Below are 25,052 nucleotides of genomic sequence, written 5' to 3' on the forward strand. Positions count from 1 at the left end.
TGGACACCGTATCCCATCACTTCAGTATATTACCATCTCCCAAAAGTGCATAAATCATTGGTCTCCCCACCGGGATGACCGATTATATCTAGAGTAGGGTCTCTTACAGCAGACCTTTCTTAATTTGTAGATGCCAATTTACAAAAATATGTTACTTCTTTGCCTTCACATATCAAAGACACAACTCATTTCTTACAAAAATATAACTATTTTTCCTTTGATTCACGGTTTTATTTACAGATCAGAGACACTGCCATGGGGACTAGGTTCGCACCAAGCTTTGCCAACCTATTTCGAGGTTGGTTTGAAGAAAGCTACATTATTAACACCACTTATGGCATGAACCTGGTCCTCTATGGCAGGTTTATTGATGACCTCTTCATTATCTGGGAAGGTGATACTAATTCAGGAGCTAGTTTTAAAAAATATCTCAATTTGAATCTTTTGGGTTTGAAATTTACATATCATTCCAGTTCAACCAGTCTCAATTCTTTAGATATTTTCATTACTATCAGAGATTCCAAAATAGAATCGTCTACTTATATCAAGGAGGTGGATTGTGGTAACTATTTACACTACAAAAGTAGTGATTACAATCATTGGAAGAATAATATCCCCAAAGGCCAGTTCCTTCGGTTGCATTGGAACTGTTCCACTGAGGAATCCTTTAATTTACAAGTAAAAGATATGTATGCTTCCTTTGTGAAACAAGGATACCCCACCCACCTCCTTGATAAGGCATTAGAAACTACTATTAGCTGTTCCAGATCATCAATGATTAATCAGAATAAAAGAATATCCGAAAGAGATACAAGATTTGACCAGTCACCTACTTTTATTACACAATACAACTCAGCCGCAGGTCAAATCAAAAGAATAGTTTCCAAGAATCTTATGATTCTACAGTCGGATCGCTTTTTGGAAGGTATTCTCTCAGATAGGAATCCTGTGGTATTTAGGAAACCACAAACTTTAAAACAGAGATTAGCACCAAGTATGTTTAAAAGAGAACCTACAACATCTAGTACGGACAGTAATGAACAGAGACTTAAATTACCACCAAATCTGAAAGGGTTTTTTAAGTGCGGCAAAGAAAGGTGTATAACATGTTCATATGTTGATCACAAATGCCCCATTATTAGCTCACATGTGACTAAAGAGAAATTTGAGATTACCAGCTATCTCAATTGCAGATCAAATTATGTTATATACGTGATCCAGTGTCACTGTGGGATCCAATATGTAGGTAGGACGATTCACCCCCTACATATGCGTTTTTTAGAACACAGGCAAAATATTTTGAAGGGTATTAAACCCCCCCCCTCTCCAATCATATCTCTGTTTGCCAAAAGGGGAGTCTGAAGAGCCTCACGATAAGAGCGATTGAACAGATCAAACCCACTATTAGGGGGCGTGATAGGTTCAATATGTTCTGTAGGCGAGAGGCCTTTTGGATTTTTCAACTACAAACATTATCTCCACATGGTCTTAACGATACAGTGGAACTTAACAATATCTGATTGGTTCATAATTTGATTAATTGGTATGCCAACCGGTGACACTCCAGGTCCCTGGGGGTTGCTGGAACTTGGTGTTCCATTGACAAATTTTTAGTAATTATACATTTTAGATGTCAAAGATTATAGTCCTACTTATATAGGGATTCTATATCCCTCTAATCCTCCTTTTCCACTCTTCGTGTCTAGCTTGAGTGTCTATATACAATTGTAAAGGGTACAGTAGAATTTAATACTATTTGATCGGTCCACTGATAGGTTAAGTGGGATACCAGCCGGTGATACTTTAGGTTCATGGGGGTTACTTTATCATGTTACATCAACAACGATACATTTTTAGGAATTAATATTTTGAGGTATTCTATAACATAGCCCTATTCATATAGGGATTTTATATTCCCTCGAATCCTCCTCCTCTCTCTTTCTTATTTATGTTTAGTTTTATGTATAGTTATATATTGTGTTTTAGCATATTGGTAAAAATTAGTGGATAACTTGATATCAGCCAACGGAACAACATATCCCAATTATTGAGAACATCCACTGGGTAAAAGCACTTGGCTTGAAAAAATAGGGATTAATGGTCCTTCTTATTATTATAATATTATTCTTTAGGGCTAATTTAAGTCATCCTTGGTTAAGGTGATTAATTATTTTAGCATTAGTTTATAAGATCACACAAGATCACTAATATAAATTTGATAATGGGGTCTATAGACAGGCGACGGACTTGTCCTTAGGATGAGTACGGCATGCTGTCCCTTCTGTCAGCCATATTAACCATTTTGATGTCATAAACTTCAGAACTTTCCCATTATGTGGGATTACTACACTAATATAATATTTTATTGTACAATTCACCTTCCTCTTTTTTGTGTTTTGATATTGAATTTTTTCTAAAATGAATAATAATTAAAATAAAAATAATAAAAATAAGTAGGCAAATTAATTATTTATATAAAGTTTTTTTATAATCTATATGATTGTTTATTCATTTATTCCACTCCTGAGAATAGGATATTGTTTTTTATTGTGGTCTATATACATGTGTTTGTTTTTCACTACTGTCATGTTTGTGGAGGGAGACATATACATGTATGTGTATATATATTTGTGCACTTTATAAATGTTATATTTTATATCCTTCATTTATTTATGTTTATGGATGATTTAAATTATTGGATCCACTAATTCATCTATTTATTCATCTATTTATTTATTATTTAGGTTATACATTTATATCCTTTTATATTTAGAATGTTAATAATAATAATAATAATAATAATAATAATTTTATTTATATAGCGCTCTTTCTCCAATAGGACTCAAGGCACTTAACAGATACATAGCATAATATAGTACAGTAAATAATGAAGTACATTATCATAAAATACAGAAGCATGAAGATACTAAAAGGGACATTATGGAAATGCTTGAGTAAACAGGATAGTCGTGAGTCTACTTTTGAAGGATTCTATAGTTGGGGCCTCTCGCAATGTGCGGGGAAGTGAGTTCCATAGAGTCGGAGCCGTATGACTAAAAGCTCGACTCCCAGATGAATTACGGGAGATATCTACAGATCGCAGTAATCGAGTGGAGCAGTATGGGGTCAGAAGCTGCTTCAGGTACATTCAGGTAGAATGTTAGTTTAATTTTGTTTCAACTCTGGTCTATGAAGTTGATCTGAGTGTAATATCTCAGCTGTTTGCACTAATTAATTATCCCAGACCTTTAAATATGGCTGAGTAAGGACTTCCTTTTCCTCTTTTTTCCTCTGATGAAACGACCAGTGGTGAGGTCGAGAAATGCTTTAGATATCATTTGCCTGAAGTGACCCCTTGTTTCAGACTGCCTACTAAGTTGTCTCCAATCCATTGCCAACACAAGTTGCCTACAGCCGTCATTTAATCAGCCGGAAGCAGCCATTGTTTGTACGATCTCTGCCATACAAGGGAATATCCAGCTGCACTGTCCAGGAAGCATCCAGACAGTACAGCATATGGCGACTCTTGAAATCTCAAGCCATACAGCTTCACTAACATCCCGGCCATACAGTCATCTGAATTAGCGGCTATAGGAGATATCAAAGCCGATCTGCTAAACGGGACTTTCTAGCTGTACAGGTAACGGATGGCCGCACTACACGTCTCAGCCACATAGAGACATAGAAATCACGGCTACACAGATTTCCAGCATTTACGGCGGTCTTGATTACCTGAGCTGCACGGCTGAATGAATCCTCATAGCCATACAGGTATTTTCATTGATGTCTAAATTTAACACTATGATCTTTTTGACTCTGGACAAATCAGCTTTTTTCAAGATATGTGAGTCTATTTACACAGATCACTAATTAGGCTGGCCAGCCATAAAGGTGCTGTATTTATTTATAATCTATACTCACTAATTCCACTATACATATCTATGAGATAATAGATACTTTGAAACTGATACAAAGTTATCCTATCTGGATCAATTGCAACTTCAAAGAGACTGTTTTACATATTTTCAATCATTAAATAGACCCTCTTGAATACGAGGTCATTTTGATTGTGGACAATGACAGATGGTTTATAATATTAATTACATATGAATTTTATAAGTAGCGACAGTCAATTGCAATATTTATCAAATGTGATCACTCTGAGGTTTTTGTATTAATTTATTTTATTCATATATATTTTTATATTAAGGTTTGATTTATTCAATATAAAATTTTAAAATAAAATATTAATTGATTCTTCCTTCTGCGCACGTATTGGTACTTGTTTGTTTCTTTATATTATACTCCATTTTGAGGGGTTGGGAATTCCCCCTCCTCCCAATTTGTGCAGCAATAGGAAGTTCCCCAGAGTCTAAGGATACGGGCGCCTTCTCTTTTTCTTTTTTGTTTGCTAAAAATTTGCATCTTCTTCTCATAAATAAAACAATAAGTGAAATCATCTGGAAGTGACAAAACTACTGTTCTAGTTTGCACCATAGTTGCCTACTATGTCCTTATCCTCTCGAGAGAAGCCCGGAGTAGAGATGCAGGTGAGCAGCAATAGAGGCTGGGCAGGCCAGTAGATCATTAAGCCCCGCCACCTCATGGGAAAATGTCCTAGATTGGTTCATATTTGCATAGGGTCAAGGCCAAAATGACATGATTACATACAACTGTGTCAAAAGGCCCCACCCCACTCAAGCACCCCTGGGATTCCTTATATTAAACTCTGTATTCTGCCCACTTCACTAGGAAATAGGTGTGATGCGGGTGGGGGTGCCCCAAAAATCGAGTGTCTCCTGCAGGTTCCTGGAGAGTAGGCCAGGGCCAGATTAACAATGGGACAGATGGAGCTACAGCTCCAGGACTCCACATAAGAATAGGCCTATCATCCTGGCAGCAGGATGATGACCAGGCACACAGCTGGCCAAACAATCATAAATAAGTGAAATCATCTGGAAGTGACAAAACTACTGTTCTAGTTTGCACCATAGTTGCCTACTATGTCCTTATCCTCTCGAGAGAAGCCCGGAGTAGAGATGCAGGTGAGCAGCAATAGAGGCTGGGCAGGCCAGTAGATCATTAAGCCCCGCCACCTCATGGGAAAATGTCCTAGATTGGTTCATATTTGCATAGGGTCAAGGCCAAAATGACATGATTACATACAACTGTGTCAAAAGGCCCCACCCCACTCAAGCACCCCTGGGATTCCTTATATTAAACTCTGTATTCTGCCCACTTCACTAGGAAATAGGTGTGATGCGGGTGGGGGTGCCCCAAAAATCGAGTGTCTCCTGCAGGTTCCTGGAGAGTAGGCCAGGGCCAGATTAACAATGGGACAGATGGAGCTACAGCTCCAGGACTCCACATAAGAATAGGCCTATCATCCTGGCAGCAGGATGATGACCAGGCACACAGCTGGCCAAACAATCATAAATCACAAGTATTACATTTTTTTGTAGTTTTCTCACAAAAATGATGCAATATTTCTATGTTTATGTATTTAGGGAGACAGTGGGGCTTATACTGTATAGGGTGTACACACTCACATGGCTCAGGCCACATTCACACAGCACTCATCACAGCTCCTCTCCTTCTCAGTATAGGCCCTTGAACATTTTCAGCTCCAGGCCCATGTAGCCCCTAATCCGGCCCTGGAGTAGGTGAGTATGGATTGCACTGATCAATGTGATGTGCGATATTTGTCTACCTGTGTACAAATGAGTATGAATCTGCACCAAGTGCTATGATGCAGAGGCTGTGACTTTTTCTCACATGAGCTCTGTTGTGCTCCTTCTATGACTTTGTATGTGTATAAAATAGAGAAGAGCAGGTTTGGTTCCATGAGAACCAAACCCCCCCCCCGAATTTAACTACCCAAACCCGGATCCAAGCCCGGCTCGAGTTTTCCCTCCTGACTCGGAAACTAGAATGAGGCAAAACATCATCATCCCACTGTCGGATTCTCACGGGTTTTGGATTCCATATAAGGAGCCGCGTGTCGCTGCCATTTTCACTCCGGAATTTGAGAGTGTAGCGAGAGGACATATCTCAGTCCTCAGTGTCTGTGCGGGAGGAAAAATGGGGTGGCGATTCCAGTGCTGTCTTGTGCTGCGCAGTCCAGTGTAGTGTCTTATGCTGCATCAGTCCAGTCACAGTGATGGTGTCCTCTGCTGCCAAATGTCCAGTGTAGCTGTATAAGTCCAGTCCAGTGGTGCTGTGTTGTACTGCATCAGTCCAGTGGTAGTGTCTTGTACTGCATCAGTCTAGTCACAGTGGTGGTGTCCTCTGCTGCCATATGTCCAGTGCTGCTGTATAAGTCCAGTCCAGTGGTGCTGTGTTGTTCTGCATCAGTTCAGTGGTGGTGTCTTGTGCTGCATCAGTCCAGTCACAGAGGTGGTGTCCTCTGCTGCCATATGTCCAGTGCTGCTGTATAAGTCCAGTCCAGTGGTGCTGTGTTGTGCTGCATCAGTCCAGTGGTGGTGGTGGTGTCTTGTGCTGCATTAGTCCAGTCACAGTGGTGGTGTTCTCTGCTGCCATATGTCCAGTGCTGCTGTATAAGTCCAGTCCATTGCAGTGGTGCTGTGTTGTCCTGCATCAGTCCAGTGGTGGTGTCCCTGTGCTGCTGTATAAGTCCAGTGGTACTGCAGAATAAGTTTAGTGATATTGCCGTATATGTCCAGTGATACTGCCATATATGTCCATTGATACTGCCGTATATGTCCATTGATACTGCCGTATAAGTTCAGTGATACTGCTGTATAAATCTAGTGGTACTGGCGCATAAATCCAGTCCAGTGATACTGGCATATAAGTCCAGTGATACTGCCGTATTTGTCCAGTGGTACTGCTGTATAAATCCAGTCCAGTGGTACTGCTGTATAAATCCAGTCCAGTGATACTGCCGTATATGTCCAGTGATACTGCCGTATAAATCCAGTGATACTGCTGTATATGTCCAGTGGTAATGCCGTATAAATCCAGTGATACTGCTGTATGTGTTCAGTGGTACTACCACATAAATACAGTCCAGTGATACTGCTGTATATGACCAGTGGCACTGCCGTATAAGTCCAGTGATACTGCCTTATATGTCTAGTGATACTGCTGTATCTGTCCAGTGGTACTGCCATATATTTTCAGTGATACTGCTGTATAAATCCAGTCCAGTGGTACTGCAGTATATGTCCAGTGATACTGCTGTATATGTCCAGTGGTACTGCTGTATATGTCCAGTGGTACTGCTGTATAAGTCCAGTGATACTGCCGTATAAGTCCAGTCCAGTGGTACTGCCGTATAAGTCCAGTCCAGTGGTACTGCCGTATAAGTCCAGTCCAGTGGTACTGTCGTATAAGTTCAGTGGTGCTGTCCTGTGCTGTATATTATTTACTCCAAATAAAGGGGTTATTAATATTTAATCAAAATAATTTTTACAGGGTTTGCCATGTGCGGTGAACAAAAATTTGGAGGATAAAATAGGGAAAGATCAAGAACCACTTCCTACTACTGCTGCTGCTGCCACTGCTGTTGTTGCTGCTGGGAGTCGATCATCATCCCAGAGGGGAAGTCGGAAGATCACTTGTACTATTTCAACTAAGCAAATGACTGTCCAACAGTCCTTTGTGAGGAAGATGAAATATGACAGCAGTCATCCTGTTGCAAAGTGGATAACGGAGGCCTTGATAGCTATGTTGGTGTTAGACGTGCATCCGGTATCCGCCATTAGTGCAGTGGGACTGCAGTGCCACTCCTAGATGGGCCAGGTGTTTGTACCGCACACTTGTGTCGCTTAGCTTAGTCATACAGCTACCTCATTGCACCTCTTTTACTTCTTTGCATGATGTGCTGTTTGGGGCCTAGTTTTTTTTTAAGTGCCATCCTGTCTACCACTGCAATGCCACTCCTAGATGGGCCAGGTGTTTATGTCGCACACTTGTTTCACTTAGCTTAGTCATACAGCTACCTTGGTGCAACTTTTAGGTCTAAAAACAATATTGTGAGGTGTGAGGTGTTCAGAATAGCCTGGAAATGAGTGGAAATGAATGTTATTGAGGTTAATAATATCGTAGGATCAAAATTACCCCCAAATTCTGTGATTTTAGCTATGTTTATGTTTTTTTCAAAAATCATCCAGATCCAAAACCAAAACCCGAAAGGGTGGTTTTGACAAAACCAATCCAGATTCAAAGCACTAGCGAGGATCCAGATCCAAAACTAATACACAAAACACGAAAAGTGCCTGCTACACAAACTAATTTCTATGTGGTAAAGGCACAGCCCTTGGTCTCTTGTACACTTTGGAGCAGCTGCTTCCACACTTGTGTCTTTTGCCAGAGTCGCAGCTGAGATAATATACAAATGCAAGTATCAGCCTGCTGGTGTTGATGGAGAATGTGCAAGTGGTGAGATGCCCACTTACAGCGTCTCTGCATGCTGTAACACCGCCAGCACTATGGCAAGAGCTGTTTCTCCATCTGACTCTAGCCTTTGTTGCTGCTGCTGTGTTTCTGTGTAACACATGTGCTGTAGGGTTTTCTGAGGTTTTTGGGCATGAGCCATTGCAAACAATTTGCTCCACTACTTGAACATCAGAATTGCATGTGACTCAGAATCACGGCCTTTGAATGATGTTTCTCTGCATCTGTGATACACATGAGATGCAAAATGTAAAGAAAATGCTGGTACAGTAACATTACACCTCTTGTACCAGCTCAGTCAGGTGGAGCATCTCGTACAGTATGGCGCATGGACACTAGGTGTATGAGGACACATCTGTATGCTCTAAAGAGTCTAAATAAAATCCTACAATATACTTACATACAAGACAAACAAGGGTGTATCGTCCTATTGGCCAGGATGGCACTCGCAAGGGGCGCCAGCCGAGGAGGGGCGCCGTCCAGAGGTGCCACCCGCAGGCAGTAGGTAGATTCACTTTTAGAGGCAGCAGCACTGAGGGGGCAGTGTCTGGCACTGAGGGGGCATATGTGTATCTGGCACTGTGGGGGCATAAGTGTATGAGGCACTATACTCAGAGCCATTATGTGTATCTGGCACTGCACTACTGGGGTCATTATGTGTAACTGGCACTATACTGGGGGACATTATGTGTAAGGAAAACTACTGTGGGTATTGTGTGTAAGGCTGCTAATTGTGTGTGCGCGCATCTGTCGGGGGTGTGATTGTGAGGCCATGTCCACTTTCCCAGGAGTATGCACACCTTCCTATACATATATATATATATATATATATATATATATATATATAGGCACTACTGTATGGCATAATGTGTATAATGGGTACTACTGTGTAGAATAATGTGAATAATGTACATTACAGTGCTGTGTAATGTGAGTAAGGCACATCACTGTGGTGTAATTTGAATTGGGGTACTATTGAGTGGCCACGTGCCTTCCCTTTTTCAAATATGGGGGAGGGGGGGGGGCACCAGTCCTTTACTTTGCCAGGGGCGCTTTGACCCCTAAATACACCCCTGGGCATAATCTGAAACTTTGTGGTTACCATATGTCCTCATACACTGTGGCTCAGGTCAGAGTTGAAGGTCCCATGTGACTTGACCATGCCAAGTGCCTTTACGCTCAAAAATAAATTAATTTATCAATATCATATGCATGTTTTTAGAATAATTAAAAAAACAAGAAGCAACAAAACTACATTGCTAACATACACTGACCACCTGGGCTTGCTGCACTTGCTGTACAGTGGCGGTTCTTGCCACGGGCAAGCAGGACTTTTGCCTGGGGCGCCGCCTTCCGGAGGGCGCTGGCGCCATCCGGAGGGCGCCGCACCGTGGCAAAATCCGCCACTGCTGCCCGCTGTGTCCCCCGTCCGCCTCCGCTGCCCGCTGCCGTCCCCGTCGCCTCCTGTGAAGGGAACTAGACGCTATGCGTCTAGTTTCCCTTCGTGGAGAGTAACTGCTGAGCGGTGCGCGATGACGTCATCGCGCACCGCACAGCAAAGGTCCTCTCCACGAAGGGAACTAGACGCATAGCGTCTAGTTTCTCTTCGTGGAGAGGACCTTTTGCTGTGCGGTGCGCGATGACGTCATCGCGCACCGCTCAGCATTCAAGCGGCGCTTTCAATGTACAGGGGGCGTGACTCACCACGCCCCCTGTATTAGGCCACGCCCCTTTCCTGCCCGGGGCGCTCTGCGCCCTTGAACCGGCCCTGTTGCTGTACATCTGTGTACGAGTCTGAATATGTGTAAAAAGGATACAAGCAGTCATGGCTTTTCCTCACGCCATATTCCATTGTGCCTGAGACTTTGTGTGTATGTTATACCAATTCCTGTACAATTAAAGTCGCAGCCTGGTGTCTCTGGCACACTATTAGCTGCTTAAAAGAAAACTTACTTACAATGTCAAGACACTGTCACTGGCTAATAAATATCCATAATGCGCCTCAACAATATCTGAAGTTTAGCAAATTGAGAGCAGAATAGAGGATGTTACTGAATGGAATAAACATCCTCCTGAATGTAATACCCACAGCAGGGGTGGTTTAACCACTTAACTGATGATTTATTTCCCCAAAAAACACTCAGAAATTGTCAGGATTTTTTTAATGAGTGAATTAGGTGAAGAACATTAATTTAACCTTATCCAAAATTATTTTAGTAAAAAAAAAAAAAAGAAATTTAAAAAAAAAAAATATTTTTCTCTCTCAAACAACGGAACATCGGATGGGAAGATCAGTAACATTGGAACATTGCGACAATTGTGACGTTACTATTTACACCCAAGACAGCTGCCAGGTAGACAGGGGGGTGGCTTGGGGGATTGGTTTACACTTTCCCAGCGGCTGTCATTGTCTGTAGCTGCTGGGTGAGGGGTTCTGCCGTGCTGAAGGATCAGCAATGATTGGCAGCACGGCAACACTGGGAGAGGGTGCAGGGGGGCAGAGGGACTTTCTCGTCCCTCTGACAGCAGCAGCGGGAGGGAAGTTTCTCTTTCCTGCAGCTGCTAACACTCTCTATCTGACTGGTCCCATTCTGTGCGACCAGGTCAGATAAGACTCTTGCTGGTATGGTCGCATCTGATGCGACCATGCTAGGCAAGTGGTTAAGGGAGGAGAGAGCCCATGTTCATACTCTGTGTGGTCCCCCTGCTCACTTCTGTGATTAGAGTTTGCACATTTTCTGGTCTGCCATGTTTCTGGCAACTAATCTTTATTGCAGATGCGCAGGTTTCTGGGAATATGGCGAAAAATTTGCGATACAAGATATCAATTCCGCACCAACTGACACAACATAAAACTGTACATGCGTATAGATATATATATACAACCAATATAAACAGCATTGTTTTGGAAGAATTTTACAACACTACGTTATTGGTGGTGCTCCCAAAAAACTTTTTGTAGATAAGCTACAAGTATATAGAGAAAGAAAAGACAAAAAATTCCTTTTTGGGAGCACTCTTCAACATAAATTTATATGAATATAATGTGGGTTTGTGATAAGCAGTGTATTGATGAGTCATCTAAAACATAACATTTATTCTGTTTTATTTTAAAATAAAGACCATACGGTCAAAGTTTAAAAGTCTTGATCTTCTCAGTTGTTATGGATTCAAGACAAAAGAAGGTGAAATATAGAATTTAGTTGTAAGAGTATATAACATTCGCTATCCAGCCAGTATTTTGAATAAAGATAGATAAGGTGTCCATCTAAATAATGCCCACAGTACCCAGTGTTCCTCAGTGGTCTCCCATCCAAGTACTGACAAGGTTTATCCCATCAGCTTCCGAAATGTAAAAGGATCGGGCTGATTTGGGGATAATATAACCTTGAGCAGTTAGTGAGGATGGTACCAGAAAGAAGAAAGAACCCACTTCTTCTGTCTGTACTCTGCCTGAAATAAGTCGATGAATTATTAATCCCCAGGCTTTTCCAGATGAGAGAGTGTTGGAAAAAAGAGCCAAAGCCCCAGATATTAGGAAATAGTCCACTGAGAATTGTAGTAATAATAATCCTTTCTCAGTACTTGAAGGAAGATAAGCACTTCTGCTTTCTGTTGTGACGGCAAATTGTACGCCGAAAAGGGCTGAACCCCAATCAGCACGGCTGTCAACCAGATGAGAGAGTGATAGAAAACTGTAAGCGTTATACAGAAGAGCTGAGTATTAGAAAACTGATGTTCTGGTATTGATATTATATACTCAAATGCAACAATCTAGATGTTACCATATGTGCAAAATAAAACATAATCTAAATTTTATGCATAGGTGTGGAGTTCTGCACTGACATAAGAAGGAGTGTTAATCTATCAATAGGATGCCACAAGTTAATTATCTACATACAGGTTATTAGAGTCAAATTCTACCAGATCTTTTACATATGGAATAATCCCAAAATCCACGTTCTCACTCAATAAGACTCAGACTAAGCTTCGCTGTCAGAACAATATAAGTCTCTCACAGCTAGGTCAGTGTCACATCTTAAAATGGATAATTATGCAGGGTGTGATCTATCGCATTGTATATTGCTCCTATGACAAATCCTCGCAGTAATCAAAGGGAGAGATACCCCTCTAAAAGCATCTGGTGTGATAGATCACTACTAGATAAATTCAGTAAGAATCTCTCATAGTGATATCAGTATAGTACCCTAAAAACAAGAATTAAACAAGGAGTGATCTGTAATGTTGTATTTCACTATAACAAAATTTGACAAATACATACAACCTGAAAATATGTTGACAAAATAATATACATGTAGATTGTTGAGGTTAGACTCTGCCAGATCTTTCAATTATACAGGGTATAGGATTCCAATATCCTCATTTCCACCTGGCAGCGTTTGGAACTTAATTCTATATACACATTTTTTAACCTAGCAAGGTTTAGAGCTTAGCTTGCATGCATTTTAACACCACAAAGTTTTATAGCTATGCAGAAAGTAGAAACAGTGAATACTGGTCAAATATACGAAGAAAATTCACTAGTATCCCAAACATCTATAATGTATATATTTTTTCATTCATAAGATGGAATACTAAGTGGAAAGAGTTTCTATATTAGAGCATTGGCAGTCTCTCACAACAGCTGAATCAATCTTGTATCCTAGAATAAACAATTAAACAAGGAGTGATCTGTAATATTGTATTTCACTCACTCACCCTGGGCGGTGGGTGCCGGGCTGATAGCCATGTGTGTAAAAAAAGAATATTGTTGTTTGTTGTGGAACTACAAGGGCCAGCAAGCCTCCCCCGCTTGCTGGTACTTGGAGAACCTCAAGTACCAGCATGCGGGGAAATAAAGGGTCCGCTGGTACCTGTAGTTCTACAACAAAAAATACCCAAATAAAAACACAACACACACACACCGTGACAGTAAAATTTTATTATAACACACGTACACACTCACACATACTTACCTACATCTCACGCCGGTCACGTCCACTTGTCCATGTAGAATCCAATAGGGTAGGGGTACCTGTAAAAATGAGAGAGATTACTTACCTACATCCCACGCCGATCACGTCCACTTGTCCAGTAGAATCCATTACCTGGAAAATAAGTACGTTACACATAAAAATTTCAACCCACAGGAGGGGGGAAAAGGAGAGAGAGAGAGAGAGAGAGAGAGAGGGAGAGAGAGAACAAATTATGGCAGACAGCTTCCCCTTTTTACACATTACGGCAGACAGCGCGCCCTTTTATACACATTAAGGCAGACAGCGTCCCCTTTTTACACATAACGGCAGACAGCGTGCCCTTTTTACACATTACGGCAGACAGCGCGCCCTTTTTTACACATTACGGCAGACAGCACCCCACTTTTTACACATTACGGTAGACAGCGTCCCCTTTTTACACATTACGGCAGACAGCGTCCCCTTTTTACACATTACGGCAGACAGCGTCCCCTTCTTTACACATTACGGCAGACAGCGCCCCCTTTTTTACACATTACGGCAAACAGCGTCCACTTTTTACACATTACGGCAGCCAGTCCCCCTTTTTACACATTACAGCAGACAGTCCCCCTTTTTACACATTACGGAAGACAGCGTCCCGTTTTTACACAGAGAGAGAGAGAGAGAGAGAGAGAGAAAGGGAAAAAAAAAAAAAACCTGCCTGCTGCTGTGTGCAGACAGAGCCGCCGGAGAAGGACAGGGGAGAGCCGCACAAGTCAGCGGGAGGGGAGGACGGAGCCGCCGGACACTTCCAGCTGAGAGCCGCCCAGAGGAGAGAGACGTCTGGTGCCTGTGAGCGGGAGGGGGGGGGGACGGAGCCGGCGGACACTTCCAGGTGGTGAGAGCCGCCCAGAGGAGAGAGACGTCTGTTGCCTGTGAACGGGAGGGGGGGACGGAGCCGGCGGAGCATGACAGGGGAGAGCAGCAGTCACCGCAGACCCACCGCTGCTCCCATCCCAACTTCCGCCTTCCGCTGCGTCTGGGTGATTGGACAAGCGGATCCAGCAGTGGATCCGCAGTCCAATCACAGCTGCCTCGCTGACACGGGGGTGGTGTCCCTGTCAGCGAGGCACTTTTTTCAGTGCCGCTTTCCCACTGTTTTTCAATGGTCTTTTAAAGCCCAGTGCTAGGCTCCACCCCCCGCTCTCTCCCTGTTCCTGTTATATATGGGAGGCACTGCTGTCAGTGCCTCCCAAAGTCATTTAACACAATAAAAAATATGGCATTGCATCAAGAAGATACTTATGACATTAATATGTGTCATAAGTATCTTCTATGTATTATTTTACTAATTAATCACAGGGAAGGCACTGCCTCCCCTGCCTCCCCTGACTGCACTTCCCTGATATGGTAACATCTAGATTGTTGCATTTGAGCATATAATATCAATACCAGAACATCAGTTTTCTAATACCCAGCTCTTCTGTATAACGCTTACAGTTTTCTATCACTCTCTCATCTGGTTGACAGCCGTGCTGATTGGGGTTCAGCCCTTTTCGGCGTACAATTTGCCGTCACAACAGAAAGCAGAAGTGCTTATCTTCCTTCAAATACTGACAAAGGATTATTATTACTACAATTCTCAGTGGACTATTTCCTAATATCTGGGGCTTTGGCTCTTTTTTCCAACACTCTCTCATCTGGAAAAGCCTGGGGATTAATAATTCATCGACTCATTTCAGGCAGAGTACAGACAGAAGAAGTGGGTTCTTTCTTCTTTCTGGTACCATCCTCACTAACTGCTCAAGGTTATATTATCCCCAAATCAGCCCGATCCTTTTAAATTTCGGAAGCTGATGGGATAAACCTTGTCAGTACTTGGATGGGAGACCACTGAGGAACACTGGGTACTGTGGGCATTATTTAGATGGACACCTTATCTATCTTTATTCAAAATACTGGCTGGATAGCGAATGTTATATACTCTCACAACTAAATTCTATATTGCACCTTCTTTTGTCTTGAATCCATAACAACTGAGAAGATCAAGACTTTTAAACTTTGACCGTATGGTCTTTATTTTAAAATAAAACAGAATAAATGTTATGTTTTAGATGACTCATCAATACACTGCTTATCACAAACCCACATTATAGTCATATAAATTTATGTTGACGAGTGCTCCCAAATATGGTGAAAAATCTCTACTGTGCATTCGCAAATCACCAGGAAAATGGCCACCGCATTATTTACTGAGTGATTTCTGTTGCAGTGGAAGCACCGATATGGAACTCCGGAGAGGTACAGCGGTGTTCGCCTCCCTGGACCCAGGGCCCGTGTACACCACACACTGCACCCATTATTTATACACCTATGAACCCTATGTTTTTGGTGTTGTTTACTCCGTAAAATGACTGGGAACCCCAACTAGTGCACCGCTTCGCTCAACATATTTTTGGAGTCACCCCCTCCAAATGTGAAATCCACTGCACCCCCTCATGACACCACTGGTGCATGTAGTAATCTGCAGAAATTAGAAACAACAACAGCCAGTCTACATTCAGTAGTAGTTCACTATATCCAGAGAAATCAGATGTAGATGTAAACATACATGCAGCACATACAGTATGGTACAGCTATGCTATAAAGTTCATAGGCAAATAGTTTATTTTCATTTTTACTAGTAAAATAAATCCCCATACCTAGAAATGGCAATTTGCAACCTTTTGTGTGAGTGTGGATCTTGGATGTAACTTGTTTAGCATCAAACTTGTATTATTATTTTTTGCAGACCCAGAACAGCACAAGAGAAATGAAAGTGTTTCCGTAATTCATGTATTGTATTGCAAACATTGAAACCAAAGAGCACATAAACTAGAACCATTAATTAATAGAAATTATTTAAGACAATGTCCTGCAGTACAAATCAGCAGTTATACATTATGCTGTCAACAGGATTCAAAAACTGTTGTCACAAATGCTACATGCTAAACTGCACATACTGTGCTTACTGTATGTAGAGATAAAGAGATATATCACTATATCAGGCACTATGGATCCCTAACGTCATTCTTTGTGTTAACAGATAACAGTATGGGTGTAACGAAAATGGTAGCCAATGGAAAAAGGGTTAGGACAGGTTATGTTAAATCCATTTCTCTTTAAAAGTGCTGCAAAATTCCATTTACAAGTCATCAGCACTGAACCTGAGGCAACCATGACTTTCTCTGCAGCTGAAAGGGCCGCTATCAATGCCCTCTGGGCAAAGGTGGAGGGTCATACTGATGACATTGGAGCAGAGGCCCTGGAAAGGTAATAATTACTGAATATCCTCTACTTATTTACATATTCATTATGACATTTACATAGATAGTAACAAATTCAAATATCTCCTCTTTGCATCTTTAATGTTCAGTTAAGAACACACAATTGATACCAACTGTGTAGACTGTATAGACTTGTAATGGCTGATGCCCTAATAGATTAATGTCAGTTTACATTATGCCCAAAAAACAAGCCATACCCATATGTGAGTACGCAGCATGAGGTAGTGAGGAGGTACTGTACCAGGTGTTGTAATGGTGGTAGCATACAGTAAGGGACTGTTAATGGAATTGCAAACAGATGTAAACCAGTACAGAAATGCCTATAATCTCCTTAAAATATCAGTAAGGTATGCATCATCCCCCTATGCATTATCCCTTATCTTAACTGAGTTGCTCTTATCATCCGAACTGGCTATTATTAATACTGCTCTAAATTTGCACTGTAGTTGCATTAATTATGCCTAACAAAAGAAATGAGATAAAATGTCACTCAACATACAGTATTGTTCATAGTCTTTTACATTTAGATGATAATAAAGGAAATTTTGTTACATCGTCATTCTTTTTGTTAATACTATGTATTAATCATATCTTATAATTCCATATAGGCTGTTCCTGAGCTACCCTCAGACCAAAACCTACTTTAGCCATTTTGACCTGAGCCATGGCTCCAAGGATCTCCATAACCACGGAGGAAAGATTCTGAAAGCCATTGGAAATGCTGCCCACCACCTGGATGACATTGACCATGCTCTGTCCACCCTCAGTGACCTTCATGCTCAGAAGCTCAGAGTTGACCCTGGCAACTTCAGAGTAAGTGTTTCATTCATCTTTGTCACTTTATTGCTATTTCACATAGAATATTTGGCGGTATTCAATTAGCCCTGAAAATTTAATAGGTGCAAAAAATTGGGGGTAGCCTCAAGCTTTTTAAGAATTTTTTTTTTTAGGTTCCATTCATCTTTGTCACTCTTTTAATATTGAACATATGGAATAAAGTTGGTAGATGTACTGTAGAGCATTTTCTTTAAGTTACATATTACAGTTTATAAATGAAACCATGTACAAATAAATGAGGCTAAGTTAAAAATACATTATGTATAATTATTTGATTTTACTGGAATTAGAAAAAAGCATTTGTCTTCTAGTTGCTGTCTCACTCCATCCAAGTGACCCTGGCTGTCCACTACCCTGCTGACTTCACTGCTGTTGCCCAAGCTGCCTGGGACAAGTTCCTCGCTGCTGTGTCCTCTACCCTGGTTTCCAAATACAGATAATCTGGTCCTCCCAGGGTGATAGCTGAGAGTTACACTGTCATACTCAGCATCACTGTATTCAATAAACTGAATTTCAGCAATTCAATAGTGGTCTGTGTCACTCACTGTCTTTTGACTTGTGTAGTTACTTGTATTTACAGATGAACGGGTTTGGGTTTATAATTGTGTCTAGTTGTTACACAGTTTTCTTTTATAAAGGAGAACTAGCATAGAAAATAAGTGATTTTTATTAAAATAAAAAGATTTTATTTCTAAATTTGGTAATTTAGTAATATCATAAAGTGAAATGTTATAAACAGCTATTAACATGTCTACTCACCACACATAGCACGCTTGTCTTAAATTATGTCTAGATAGGTGATATCAGATGTGTTTCACTGTAATTCATTTCATATACTACGTAATAATTCTCTCTATTATTCTTTATGAAAGCAATCCAAATTAATTTTATAGTCCTGTAAAATTTCTACACTAACATTCTATTAGAGACAGAAAACATCAGTGATAGCTATGTATGGTATTGCAGCAGGAAGTGTCTATTATAATAAGTGCTTCCTACATCGCACATGCAGAATGGGTTCTGCACATATGGAAAGTTCTTAACATCTGTGCCTTGCACATGAAGTAGCAGATCCGATGGGATCTGAATGACCTTCTCTGTCTTATTCCTATATATTAAGCCCTTGGGCTATGTGCAGTATCATCAGCAAATTTAACCACTTAATTGACAACATTTTTTCCAAAAAATGTTCAGAAATTGTTGGGTTTATTTTATGAGTGAATTAGGTGAAGAACATGTATTTAAACTTAACCAAAATGATTTCATATAAAAATATATATTTTATTATATTTGTAAAAATATTAGTTTTTTTGCCATCATTGGAACTTCGGAAACATTGCGACTAACATTTTAATAGCTGGAACAGCCACCAGCTACACATGGAGGGCTTGAGGTGGGTTAATTTACACCCCCGGAGAGCAGCAGCAGCAGGAAGTTTCTCTTCCCTGCAGCTGCACACGGTGTGTATCTGGGGTGTGGTTCATCAAATCGACAGTGTCTAGGTCGACAATGTTTAGGTCGACCACTATAGGTCGACAGTCAATAGGTCGACATGGATGGAAGGTCGACAGGGTTTCTAGGTCGACATGTGCTAGGTCGACAGGTCTAAAGGTCGACATGAGGATTTTTGTTTTTTTGGTGTCGTTTTCTTCGTAGAGTGACCGGGATCCCAAATTAGAGTACCGCGTCCCCTCGCATGGCTCGCTTCGCTCGCCATGCTTCGGGCATGGTGCCTTCGCTCCGCTACCGCTTCGCTCGGCACACTTTACCGTTCCAATCGTAGTCCACGTGGATCGTTAAGTATGAAAAAATTCAAAAAAAGAAATTTTTTTTGAAAAACTCATGTCGACCTTTGGACCTGTCGACCTAGCACATGTCGACCTAGATACCCTGTCGACCTTCCATCCATGTCGACCTAGTGACTGTCGACCTATAGTGGTTGACCTAAACATTGTCGACCTAGACACTGTCAATCTTCAGACCGGATCCCTGTATCTGACTAGTCGTCACATCCTGTGTGACCAGATCATACAGTATATAGCACTTGCTGGTGTAGTCACATCTGATGCAACCATGCCAGTCAAGTGGTTAAAGTGATACTGTTTCTACAAATGCACCAAGTATACTGTACCTTGGGGGTCATTCTGACCTGATTGTTTGCTGCAGTTTATCACAGCACAGTGATCGGGTCGAAATTGCGCATGTGCAGGCGCCGCAGTGTGCAGGCGCAAGCCGGACGGCCGAAGGCCATTGTTTCCCTGCGATCGCCACTGCCTGATTGACAGGCAGAGGTGGTCGATGTGCAGGAGGGGACGGCATAGCGGCATTTGGCCGCCACTACGGGGGCGCGATCCAGCCAACGCAGGTGTGGCCGGACCGTGTGGGGGGCGGGCTGCAGTGGCTGCGTGATGTCACACGCAGCTGCTGCGGGCCGTGGAGCGACGAGTAGCTCCCGGACAGCACGCTAAAGCTGCACTGGCCGGGAGCTACTCCTAAAGTGCAAAAGCATCGCCTCTGTGCGATGCTTTTGCACTTCTGCGGGTGGGGTGGTGGGGGGGGGGGGGCGGCACTGACATGCGGGGCGGGATAGCATGTCTATCGTCATGATCGAAGCCCTGCAAAATTTTGCAGGGCTACGATCAACTTGGAATGGCCCCCCTTACCACCACATGTGCACCAGTGAATATAGGGGGTAATTCTGAGTTGATCGCAGCTTCAAGTTTGTTAGCAATTGGGCAAAACCATGTGCACTGCAGGGGAGGCAGATATAACATGTGCAGAGAGAGATAGATTTGGGTGTGGTGTGTTCAATCTGCAATCTAAATTGCAGTGTAAAAATAAAGCAGCCAGTATTTACCCTGCACAGAAATAAAATAACCCACCCAAATCTAACTCTCTCTGCACATGTTATATCTGCCTCCCCTGCAGTGCACATGGTTTTGCCCACTGCTAAAAAATTTCCTGCTGCGATCAACTTGGAATTACCCCCATAGTGCCTGAATCTGATTTGCAAGCAAAGCAAAAAAGCAAGCAACTGGGCAAAACCATGTTGCTGAGTCATAACTAGACTTTTTGGGACCCTGTGCCAGAGAGAGAATTAGTGCCCCTTCCCCCATGTTTCCAATAGGGACATAAGTTGCATGCCTTGTGGGTAAGGGGCACAACAAGATTTATCCCAGGGAAAGCCCATGCAATGATGATCCTTCCCCCATTATATATATATATATATATATATTCACACATTTATAGACCACAGCAAGAAAATGGACTTGGACATTAATGCACTCAACTTGAGAGCATTTCAATATACTGTACTGCTGTGCTCTGGATTCAAACCTATAACCTGATGAATTCTAATCAAACGCCCTACTCATTAAAAGCTATGAACACTATATTAAGCTACTGGTTCTTTGTAAAAAAAAAATAAACACCATTGCAATTGAGCAGATCTATGTACTGTACAACCACACATCCAATCTCTTACAGCCACACACTACATAGATCTGCTCAGCAGCAATGCTGATAATTGTTTCACAAAGTACAAGTTAAGCTTCAAAAAGTTAGAATTCTCAAGCTTAGAATTATCTGCCATTCTATGCTAGGGCAGATCAGGGGCAAATGCAGGATTTGTAAAGGGGGGTTTTCATCAGACAAATTTCCCCACTTTCTATGGGATACGTTTAATTTGCCGGCTGTTGAGATCCCGGCGATCAGGATACCGACTCCGGAATCCTAACAACCAACAATGGCCCTCATTCCGAGTTGTTCGCTCGCAAGCTGCTTTTAGCAGCATTGCACACGCTAAGCCGCCGCCTACTGGGAGTGAATCTTAGCTTAGCAGAATTGCGAACGAAAGATTCTCAAAATTGCGAAAAGAAATTTCTTAGCAGTTTCTGAGTAGTTTGAGACTTACTCTGCCACTGCGATCAGTTCAGTCAGTTTCGTTCTTGTTTTGACGTCACACACACCCAGCGTTCGCCCAGACACTCCCCTGTTTCTCCAGCCACTCCCGCGTTTTTCCCATAAACTGCAGCGTTTTTTCACACACACCCATAAAACGGTCAGTTTCCGTCCAGAAACACCCACTTCCTGTCAATCACACTCCGATCACCAGAACGAAGAAAAAACCTCGTAATGCCGTGAGTAAAATACCAAACTTCTTAGCAAATTTACTTGATGCAGCCGCAGTGGGAACATTGCGCATGCGCAGTTAGCGGAAAATCGCACCGATGTGAAGAAAAATAACGAGCGAACAACTCGGAATGAGGGCCAATGCCGCCAGCCGGAATCCCGGCGCAACAGGGCTATTCCACTTGTGGATGCCCACAGAGTGGCGAGCGCAGCTATCCCGCAAGGGGACTCTGGAGGATGGAGGAAGCCGCTGTCAGTAATAAATACCGAACTCCTATCTACACCTCATTTCACTATGATTTTAGACTTCAGGTGCTATTAATATATTTACATCTCAGGGAGTAATTCAGACCTGATCGCTAGGCTGCGTTTTCTCACAGCCTGCAATCAGGTCTGAACTGCGCATGCATATGCACCGCAATGCGCAGGCTTGTCGGATGACAGCACCGGGCATTGGTGCATAGCGACGGGATGGTGCAAAAAAAGCGATTGCACGGGCGATCGCAAGGAGATTGACAGGAAGTGGGCGTTTGTGGGTGGCAATTGACCATTTTCTGGGAGTGTCAGGGAAAACGCAGGCGTGTCTGAGCATTTGCAGGGCGGGTGTCTGACGTCAATTCCGGTCCCGGACAGGCTGAAGTGATCGCAGCGGCTGAGTAAGTCCTGGGCTGCGCAGAGACTGCACAAAATCTGTTTGTGCAGCTCAGCTACACATGTGAACACACACTTGCACAGCGAAAATACACTCCCCTATGGGCGGCAAAGTATCTGAACACAGGACAGCAAAAAAACACTTGCGAGCGATCAGGTGTGAATTACCCCCTCAATCAAGTAGCCTACAGTAGTTTTACATATAGATAATTTTTATATTATTATTTACTCTTTATACAGGTTGAGTATCCCATATCCAAATATTCCGAAATATGGAATATTCCGAAATACGGAATTTTTTAAGAGTGAGAGTGAGATAGTGAAACCTTTGTTTTCTGATAGCTCAATGTACACAAACTTTGTTTAATACCCAAAATTATTAAAGATATTGTATTACATGACCTTCAGGCTGTATGTATAAGGTGTATATGAAACATAAATGAATTGTGTGAATGTACACAAACTTCATTTAATGCACAAAGTTATTAAAAATATTGTCTAAAATGACCTTCAGGCTGTGTGTGTAAGATGTATATGAAACATAAATGCCTTCTGTGCTTAGACTTAGGTCCCATTGCCGTGATATCTTATTATGGTATGCAATTATTCCAAAATACGGAAAAATCTGATATCCAAAATACCTCTGGTCCCAAGCATTTTGGATAAGGGATACTCAACCTGTATTTAAATAATGTATTCAATTAGTTATGTTCCCATTAGCTTTTCCTGGTGCTATTAGACATGTCAATTTGGCTTGAAAAATGTGTATGTATATATATATATATATATATATATATATATATATATATATAAAATGCATTAAGCTAAAAAATCAGTGCACATGTACAAAAATGCTGGTACTGTATACGGTTTTTAAAGCCCTTATGAATAGGAAGCAATGGTTTATTGTAGGGAGAGGTTCCTTACCGAGGTCAGCTAGGAAGGGATCAGTCTGTGTGGTAGTAACATTCAGCGGAGGCAGCCTCAAGACTTGTTGTGACCATTAGCTCTGGTTCACCTGCAGCTGGCTGAGAGTGGTCAGTGGGGTATATTTACAAAGATTCATGTTTTGGCCGTTTTGAAGGGTGTTTGAACTCGAATGGTATCAGGTGCATTTTACTGCAACTTTTTGAATCCTGATACGATCATTCACTAAGCTGCCAAGTTTTGTACAATCGTTTTTTCCGATGTCGATGTGATTCGTAATATCAGGCAGTGTTTTACGGGAGTGATGAGTAAAACACTGCCTGACAAAACACAAGGAATCCCGGCCGGATCTGTGAGATCCGTGCAGGGCTTCATTGTGTACCTTAAAAAGTTGATTAAAGTCTAAAAAATTGCGTGGGGTCCCCCCTCCTAAGCACAACCAGCCTCGGGCTCTTTGAGCCGGTCCTGGTTGAAAAAATATGGGGGGGGAAATGACAGGGGTTCTCCCATATTTAATCAACCAGCACCGGGTTCTGCGCCTGGTCCTGGTTCCAAAAATACGGGGGACAAAAAGCGTAGGGGTCCCCCGTATTTTTGAAACCAGCACCAGGCTCCACTAGCCAGGTACATAATGCCACAGCCGGGGGACACTTTTATACTGGTCCCTGCGGCCCTGGCATTACATACCCAACTAGTCACCCCTGGCCGGGGTACCCTGGAGGAATGGGAACCCCTTAAATCAAGGGGTCCCCCCCTCCAGCCACCCAAGGGCCAGGGGTGAAGCCCGAGGCTGTCCCCCCCATCCAAGGGTGGCGGATGGGGGGCTGATAGCCTTTTGTAAAAATGTGAATATTGTTTTTAGTAGCAGTACTACAAGTCCCAGCAAGCCTCCCCCGCAAGCTGGTACTTGGAGAACCACAAGTACCAGCATGCAGTGGAAAACTGGGCCCGCTGGTACCTGTAGTACTACTACTAAAAAATACCCCCAAAAATACCCCCGTATTTTTGGAACCAGGACCAGGCGCAGAGCCCGGTGCTGGTTGATTATATATGGGGGAACCCCTGTCATTCCCCCCCCCCCCCATATTTTTCCAACCAGGACCGGCTCAAAGAGCCCGAGGCTGGTTATGCTTAGGAGGGGGGACCCCACGCAATTTTTTTTCCAGTTTTTACACTAAACAGACCCTTTCCCATAGATAGCCATGCACATATCTCACTGATCCGTGCATGGTTATCCAAACTCGACTGGAAAAAGCAGGTCTATTTTTTTGCTGCTTTTTTTAACGAATCGAAAAAAAACAGACCCGCACTTGAGCACTCAGAAACTAACACCCAAATACGAATGAATAGTGAATGCCCGTATTGTATGAAATAACAGCCGTGTTTGACCTATGGTCTATTCATTCGTATTTCGGAACTTTGCAAATCAAACCATTATGAATAGTCCAAACACTGCCGAGATTGGTGCTTAGTGAATTCCCGGATTGGGACTTAGAAAAAAAAAACACAAATCGGACAAACTCGGATTTTTAGTAAATACTGGCCAGTGTGTGTAGCTCTACCCGGCGGGTCTGCGAATCATGACAAAATGCTGCGAGTGGGCGGAACCTAATACCGTGAGTGGGCAGGGCTACACTAGTATGCCACAATTAGCAATAAAATTGATTTGGTCCATCAGGTGGGGTTTCTGGGTACTCAGAAACTCCCCCTGGGTGCGCCACTGCAGATAGCTCAATGAATAGCTAGTCTGACTAATGCCTCATGCAGTGGGTTAGAATCCTGGGTATGTCAGCATCTTTAAATG

At 42.3% G+C, this 25,052-nt stretch overlaps 1 protein-coding gene and 1 long non-coding RNA gene across 4 annotated transcripts in view; one reads left to right on the forward strand and one right to left on the reverse strand.

Annotated features, from left to right (window-relative positions):
- Positions 1–25,052, reverse strand: part of LOC134945129 (uncharacterized) — a 155,256-nt gene that overhangs the window by 119,743 nt on the left and 10,461 nt on the right. The gene's annotated exons all lie outside the window — the stretch shown is intronic.
- LOC134943604 (hemoglobin subunit alpha-5-like) lies at positions 16,594–18,064 on the forward strand. Its single transcript, XM_063932359.1, has 3 exons — positions 16,594–16,688; positions 17,311–17,515; positions 17,851–18,064. Exons 1-3 carry the CDS (start codon positions 16,594–16,596, stop codon positions 17,977–17,979), a joined length of 429 nt encoding a protein of 142 aa, XP_063788429.1. The 3' UTR covers positions 17,980–18,064.

Source organism: Pseudophryne corroboree, chromosome 7, assembly GCF_028390025.1.
Source record: "Pseudophryne corroboree isolate aPseCor3 chromosome 7, aPseCor3.hap2, whole genome shotgun sequence".
NCBI classification, from domain to species: Eukaryota; Metazoa; Chordata; class Amphibia; order Anura; family Myobatrachidae; genus Pseudophryne; species Pseudophryne corroboree.